The sequence below is a fragment of the Petromyzon marinus genome, chromosome 5 (genome assembly GCF_048934315.1).
Source record: "Petromyzon marinus isolate PM22_M1 ecotype Great Lakes invasive population chromosome 5, UKy_Petmar_22M1.pri1.0, whole genome shotgun sequence".
In the NCBI taxonomy this organism is placed as follows: Eukaryota; Metazoa; Chordata; class Hyperoartia; order Petromyzontiformes; family Petromyzontidae; genus Petromyzon; species Petromyzon marinus.
This window is the reverse complement of record NC_133671.1, coordinates 15,720,828-15,728,389: the sequence shown is the minus strand read 5'-3', so window position 1 is coordinate 15,728,389 and position 7,562 is coordinate 15,720,828. Positions and strand designations below refer to the sequence as shown.

At 39.5% G+C, this 7,562-nt stretch overlaps 1 protein-coding gene across 11 annotated transcripts in view; it reads left to right on the top strand.

Moving 5' to 3' along the window:
* Positions 1-2,187: 2,187 nt before the first annotated feature.
* The window catches only part of DEPDC5 (DEP domain containing 5, GATOR1 subcomplex subunit), a 46,173-nt gene continuing 40,798 nt past the window's right edge, over positions 2,188-7,562 (top strand). For 6 of the 11 annotated variants that reach the window (XM_032947142.2, XM_032947144.2, XM_032947143.2 and 3 more), the window contains exons 1-7: positions 2,620-3,353; positions 3,500-3,587; positions 5,022-5,068; positions 5,227-5,312; positions 6,202-6,285; positions 6,416-6,465; positions 6,801-6,870. In XM_032947142.2, coding sequence (XP_032803033.2) covers positions 3,296-3,353; positions 3,500-3,587; positions 5,022-5,068; positions 5,227-5,312; positions 6,202-6,285; positions 6,416-6,465; positions 6,801-6,870 — 483 coding nt within the window. In that variant the 5' untranslated portion in view covers positions 2,620-3,295. The other 5 variants (XM_032947137.2, XM_032947136.2, XM_032947133.2 and 2 more) reach the window with 5 other exon arrangements.

Below are 7,562 nucleotides of genomic sequence, written 5' to 3'. Positions count from 1 at the left end.
TGTGTAGGTTTTTGCGGTTACCCGGTGAAGCACTCCGATGTTTTCAGGTTGTACCACAGATTATTCAGCATGTCTGCCGTTTGACTCCATATGTCACTTCCTGTATAAACTCCCAGCACTTGGATAGAAACGTAGGACTTTGTCGATCATCACGCGGTACAACCTGAAAACTCATCAGAGAACTACAAGTTTTCTTTCTGTAAGAACTCGTTGAGATGAAGCCAGAGTTATGGAACCAGAATTGATTATGTACGACTAATTCACAATTTTCCCTGCCCCGATTAGTACCATGGTCTTAACATAGAGCAACATGAACACCATCTCGAAATAGCTTGGTGAGGCAGGGTGTGCGAGCGATGAAACGAAAATAAAAGGTATCTTGAGCCCGCACTGCGAGTCATGAGTTGTCCTTTTCAACACCAAGGTCTTAACAGGACAGCATGTACATTTTGATTTAAAGCTTTCGTGACTGCATGGATTCATCTTCTTGGTTTTTTCGGTAAAGTCACGTAGAAGGGAAATAATAAAATAATAAAAATAAAACATAAAATAAAATTATCACGACGTTTCGGCCACAACACAAGCAGCCGTCTTCAGTTGAAGAAACAGAACTGTCGGGAAGACAGCGTTCCCATGACTTCCCGACAGTTCTGTTTCTTCACCTGAAGACGGCTGCTTGTGTTGTGGCCGAAACGTCGTGATAATTTTATTTTGTTATGTTTTATTTTAATTATTTTATTATTTCCCTTCTACGTCACTTTACCGAAAGAACCAAGAAGAGTACAGCATGTACTTTATGCTTTACTTCACGCTTGTCACTAGCGTCAACACCAAGACCATTATTACCTTGCCACGTCTCAACTATTTTCTGTCTTATTTTCGCATCAGATATTGATACAGTGCTTCAGTCCATATATTTTTTTATCCTTTAGTCCCTCATCCCAAATGTTATTTTGGCACAGGTAAAAACCAATAGCAATAAATGCTAATTGTCGATGGGGACCTGGTTACACCATCGAAACTTGATTACAGAAATAAAAATAAACCAAGTAACTAACTGCGATATTGTACCACGCGTTGTTCGGCATGATTTCCAGCGTTTCACTCCCTGTGCTAGGACGTCGGTAAGCCAATGTGCGCTTTGTATCTATCCAAAGTTATGCCAGTAAATTGAAATTGGCAGCGGCGCACGAGGTTATTGTGACGAGCAGCAAGTTGCCAGCACAGATCACTTACATGGGATTCAGGCGAAAGGTCGTTATGGCTCTGCCTAGGCTAACATATTCTTAGCTCTTTCGGTAAAGTCACGTTGAAGGGAAATAATAAAATAATGAAATATATATAAAAGAATAAAAATTCTCACGACGTTTCGACCATAACACAAACGGTCGTCATCAGGTGTGTCGGTTTGCATAAATTTATTTATTTTTAAACGGTGTATTTATTTATTTATAAAAAACGTCAGCGCCACGTGCAGCGATTTGGCAGTTTATTTAGAAGGACGAGTCCATCTATGTTCTGAAAAGAGGAGGGGGGAGACGAAAAATTAATGTATGCTGTCGGAAAGCCACTGTAAGCATGAACAATCAATTAAGACCTGAAATGGTTTCTCAAATCTTTCCAATGATTGCTAAGCCAGAATCCATCTTCTCGGTTGAAATTGTCTCTGTGCTTGTATATGTCGATAGCATCATGAACGAATCTCTCATGGTAGCCAGATGGCTTACAAAGAACCTCTGTCTTGGAAAAGTCAATGTCATGTGAACATGTCAACCCACTGGTGATTACTTGACCATAACTTTGCCACGCTGGTCAATTCGGGTTGGTGAAGGCGAGCAGCACAGAAGTATAATATAGGGGTTTTTTTTTTTTGTTGGGTTACATCGCGTAAATATAAATGTGTCGTTAAACCCGCCACCACTCGAGTCAGTCAATTAGTAAGGGTTGTCACGTAAACAGAAGTACCGTACGTACCATTAACTTTGCTGCATTGCTTTTTTTCTGCCAACCGCACACCGGGTTAATGAAACGGCCAAGTGCATACAGCGGGCTCACAGCGGGCCCTCTTGGGCCACGTGGCCATTTACCAGCTGCGAATGTTGACGCAAACGATCGTTTGAAATTCCCGCCACGTGCTTTACAGACGATTCCTATTGGCCGAGGTCGCGTGGCACGTCACTGGGCGTGACGTAGAGGCTTCACGTCACGGCGCTGCTTGCTCAACCAAATGCGGGGACGTTCGTGTGGTATTTTTTTTAGGCGCTCCGTACGGCCGGCGTCTCGCGAGAGTGGTGCAATATGAGGGGAGGGGAAAGGGGGTAAATAAAAGTTGCTGGGCACTGCGTCGCACGTAACGCGACAGAGTTGGGAATAAGCGGCTCGACGGTTATTGTCACATCGACGGAGATTTCCTGTAAGGTTTTTAATTTTTCGCGAGAGCGGACTTTTGCGGCCTATGACTCCTCGGGCATCCTTCGGCTTTGCCTAGCGAGCTTGCCCGCCAAACCGGGCTTCCAGTCCGGGGCACTGGGTCGGCCACGTCGGTACCATCCCCGCTCTGCCCGTGCTGGGCGCCTCTTACAGTGAATGACGGAGTGAAACAAAGCCTTCCTCGTAATACTTTGTTTTGTTGTGGTGATAATGATGGTGATGAACGTGTATAAAGCGGCGGGGGGAGGGGTACAAACACGCTTAAATGCTGGCGTATGTTGTGGACTGTTCAAGTCTGCTGCTGCTACAATTAACCTGTAAAGTAAAACAAAACAACGCCTATGATTATATACTGTATAGGAATAACGAGGCCTTAAGAGCATAATTGTACTCCCCTTCCAGATCAGCACAGCCAGTTATCACGATTCCCAGTCGCGATTTTATGCAAGGATCGATGCTCTTTCCTCCAAGGATCGTCCTTTGTTTTGGTGGCACAATCTCATTGTATCATGACCGTATCGTGCGTATGCAGAATATGAACCGATTCATACGTACGATTCGGTATCGTACACATGGTTTGTGCAAGTATGTTGTACTTTCGCACCGTACGTAACCAACCTTGCTAATTGGAGAGTTTAGGGTGGGTTTGAATGTGATTTGTTTACTACTATCTTATACAATACACGTTTTCCTCCTGACTTAATGTAACTCGAGTCATGCATCCCCACACTGGTCAAAGTTGAGGTTTGAAATTATCTCGTTCATGTCTACCTTCATCCAGCAGTAAAAATAGACGTGGTAATGACATGCTCTGTAACTTATGGCTCTCCCTTGTTAAACATGACATTTTAGACGTGCTGTCGAGATGAAAACCGGAAAACTCTACAAGCTTTGGGTTCATAAAAAGGGTTTTCACGAAAGTGGTAAGCAGTGTATTTTTTCAACAAAATTAATCTCAACACATGCCTTACATATTTGTTATCTGTCAAAGATATAGCGGCTACGCGAGCAGTGGATTAAACGTGTGATGATTATTCACTGATTAACGCCTGTATTTCTCTTTTACTAGACGAAGAGGTGGTAGTGAACCCAAAAGTATTTCCAAATGTTAAGATTGGCGATATTTTGGAAATTGCTCACCCAGATGATGAGTACAGGTGAGAATGGAATGTAAACAATAGCCTTTCTTAACCCATTCGTTATTGTCAAATGCACAGTTTAACTTTAGCCAATATAAAGCATTGATGATCAAAAATAAGACTAGGTTTTACCCTTTCTGGCAATGAAACAGGTGTTAAGATGTTCAAACACCACCTTTTGCAAGCCATAAAGTCTGAATAAACCACACGTGGCAAAACATGAAAAAAATGCTCTGATAATATATGCATTGTCCTTGAAACTGATTGGCCTACACCAGGTACCATAGATATAACGCATTGAGTGATATTTTATTTGAATTTATATGGTAATGTATAACAGTATCTTTAGCTGTCTTAAAAAATGCAGTTTCAAGAATTTGTGCAGGATAATTTTAATCGGGATAAAGCGATGCCACAGTGGTTGGAGCACTGCACTGCAAACCTGACAACCTGAGTTTGATTCCTGACCGAATCAAAAATTACTGGCGAGTGATATCTGAACCGGTTTGTGGATCCCCATCCTTCAACCCACGCTGATCAGCATGCTGAAGTATGCTACAAAACACCCCATAACCATAACGGCGTGGCGAGGACTTTACCTGTTAGTGGATGAATACAGGACTGAAATATACCGGTAATAGTTTACTTGTCAAAAGTAGCTTTACTTGTGCTGGTGCATTGTTTTGAGCCATTTTGCAAAATCGCTCTTCCTAATTATTGACAAAATTATAATTGAAAGTGTAAGGATCTTTTGAACACGTAATCATTGTTCACAGTGACAATCACTGACATTGTCTGGGACTATTAATTTCGTGTACATTGTGTTACATTTAATTACCTTTTTTGTATATCTAAATTCTAATTCTGTTGGCATTTTTCCGTGAAATAAAAGCATTAAAATTCGGAACTGCAGCTGGTAGTGCATGGGACTTTCGTTCGCAACTTGCAGTACGGATTTTGTCGCCGTGATAAATCGGACTTATTAGTGAATTGCACTTTGCCAAAAGATAACGTCACAGTACTTCTGTGACGTCGTTTAACACAAGGGACGGATCTCTTTTAATGCCCTGAATATTTAATGTGGGATCAAACTGATTTTTGTAAGTCTCTGACCAGAAATTAATCATAATGAGTGAAGCACACATTTTGTTTGATCGTTTTTTTGTGCAGTCTTTGCCGACCAGACAGAGATTATTGACTTTCTATGCTTGAGTGCCACGGGTAGCTAAAACTTCAGACTATTGCACTCCTTTAATCCCTGAGCCCCTCAATCACCAAATGTACTCAGAATTAAATATTGACTTACAGCTTTCGTGACTGCAGGAATTCATATTATTTGGGTCTTTCTGTAAAGCCAATATATGGCTTAGATTTGTTAACAGTTTTTGTTGTACTCATGTTGTAAATTTTGTGCGTTCCTAATAATTCCCTGTTCATATATTTTTTTTGAAGCCCATTATTACTCCAAGTAAAATCGTTAAAGGAAGACCTACAAAAAGGTTTGTACAGAAGTGCACACCCATACCGTGCACTCCATTGGCGTTTACAATGCTGAACACTTTAACATTGCATGGATATTCTTTTAAATGTACATATGTATAGTACGTATTGTAAGACAATTATTTTAATGAACATACGATATGTGTGTGCTTTTTAGAGACTGTCAGCGTGGACCAGTCAGTTGCAGGTGTATTTAAACTACGTGCCTACCAGGATGTTTTTGTCAATGTTGTTGAACCCAGTGTAAGTAATATTTTTTCAAATCGCATTTTCTCTCAGTTGAAAATTTGCAGCGTTACTTTATATCTGTTGTTTTTCAAGACACATTTGACAGCTTGTGGTTAAAAGGTAGCTGCATAATTTGAATATTGCAGCTTGAATCGCATCTTATACAAATAAAAATGCTGTGAATGGTGTTTTACAAAAAAAAATGCTAGTTTTTTTAATCAAACATTATTGCCAAGAAAACCACTGTGTTTAAAGAAACGACTGCATTGCATGTGTGTATATAACTGACGATAACACATTTCCATCTAGGAATAGGATAATCAATTGGGGGGGGGGGGGGGTTAGCATATTGGGCAACTAAGGAACATGACCTGTCCAAAATAATTAAAATTATTCATTACTCCGTGTGTTTTTCGCCACGAACTGTTATCAAGCAAAGTTGAACTATCAAGTCCTAAGTATTGTCGTTTGTATGCAATGTTTCACTGCCTAGGCATGGACATTTGACTTTTCAAGAGTATTCCAAGTTATAGATACTGGTGATTAGACGTTTTTGGGGTGGACTTTTACCCAACTTTTAAATAGGACGTCAAATACATAATAGTGTTTTTGTTAGATCGTGTAAATATTAATGTCAAACCCGCCTACCTCCTGACATCCAATTAGTAAGGTTTATCACGTAAACAAAACATTCCAATTAGTTACTACTTCAGCACACTGGTGTGTTGGAGCGTAAACACACTTTTCGCCAGTAATTCCAAGATGTAAAATGTCATTAAAAAATTTAGCTTTTAGCCTCTTTGTAACATAGGTATGCCATAAACTAAGTAAGCTCATTTGGAACAGCATTGACTTTTTCTCTCCTTTACAACACAGTTTTAATTGTTGAATTGCTTGTTTTTAGGATGTTACACTTGACCTGTTGGAGCTTACCTTTAAGGATCAATACATCAGCCGCAGTGATATGTGGAGACTCAAGAAAAGTCTGGTAAAACACAAACTAAACTGCAGTCACGAAAGCTTTAAGTCAAGATATAAACTATGTTATTATGCAGTTTATGAAACATTACCTCGATGTTCGTATTGGTTAAACTATTATTTTGCCTTTGTTTTTAAAGGTCAGCACATGTGCATACATCACACAGAAGGTGGAATTTGCAGGGATTAGGTAAGTGTTACATTTTCTGTTGAAAGTGTGATTTGACCTGATTCTTAAGATGGTATGTAAGTTCTTATAGAGAATTACATGTGGCTTATATATTTCGTTTATTAGCATGCAATTATACTGTTGTATGGATTTGCTGATAATGATGTTTTAATTAAAACTATAATTATTCAGGACATAGTCTGGAAGTTTTTTGTTTTGAAGTATAGTATAATATTCCAATGTTGAATTTGTCCAGATCTTTTTAAAGTTCATATGATATTGCTCGGTTGCATTTCAATGTCACAGCCTGGTTGACTAAGACATTACCTTTATATTCATTGTGTGTCATGTTTCAGGGCCCAGGCCAGTGAACTGTGGGTCAAGGGAGAGAAAGTCACCTGTGGGTTCATCTCTGAGGATACCAGAGTAAGTAATGATTCCAGGTTGTAAGTTTCTTCTGTTGCCATTTCCCAAGCAGATTTTTATTGTGGTCTATCTTTAGTTTATTTATTTAAATCCAAGGCTCATTTAAAACCATTCTGCAATGTAATAGAGCATCAAATCACGACGTTTTGGAAACGCTGCTCTAAGGCAGCACTGTTCATCAATTACTTTTTCTGAACAGGGAAATGTTTCATGAATTAGATTTGTTTTGTGGATTTTATTTATTTTTGAGTATAACTTTGAGGAGAGCATTTGATTACTTATAAAGAGGTGACCAGTTGATGCACAGATGATCGTTTCTTTGTAATATTTGTACTCATGACCAAATTACCCTTAATTCAGCTGATCTCATCAGATCTTGGAAGCCATGCAGGATTTAGTCCACTAATGCTTATGTGTGACCACCAGGACTTGCCAGGTTTTTGTAAACATTGGGCTGCAGGAAGGCCAGGGAATGGCAGTGCTGAATGTGACCCCATCATTCCCATGGGTTTTCTCTGTATTCTCTGGTTTCCCCCCACATGAATGGTATTGGCCAAACATGCCAATAAAGACCCTACTGAAAAAAAGTTTTCAGATTTAGTAAAGCTTTTCTTCTGTCAATCATTGACATTCATATTACTGAAAAGGTTTTTCAGACTACTAAACACAGCAAAATTCAACACACCTTGAGA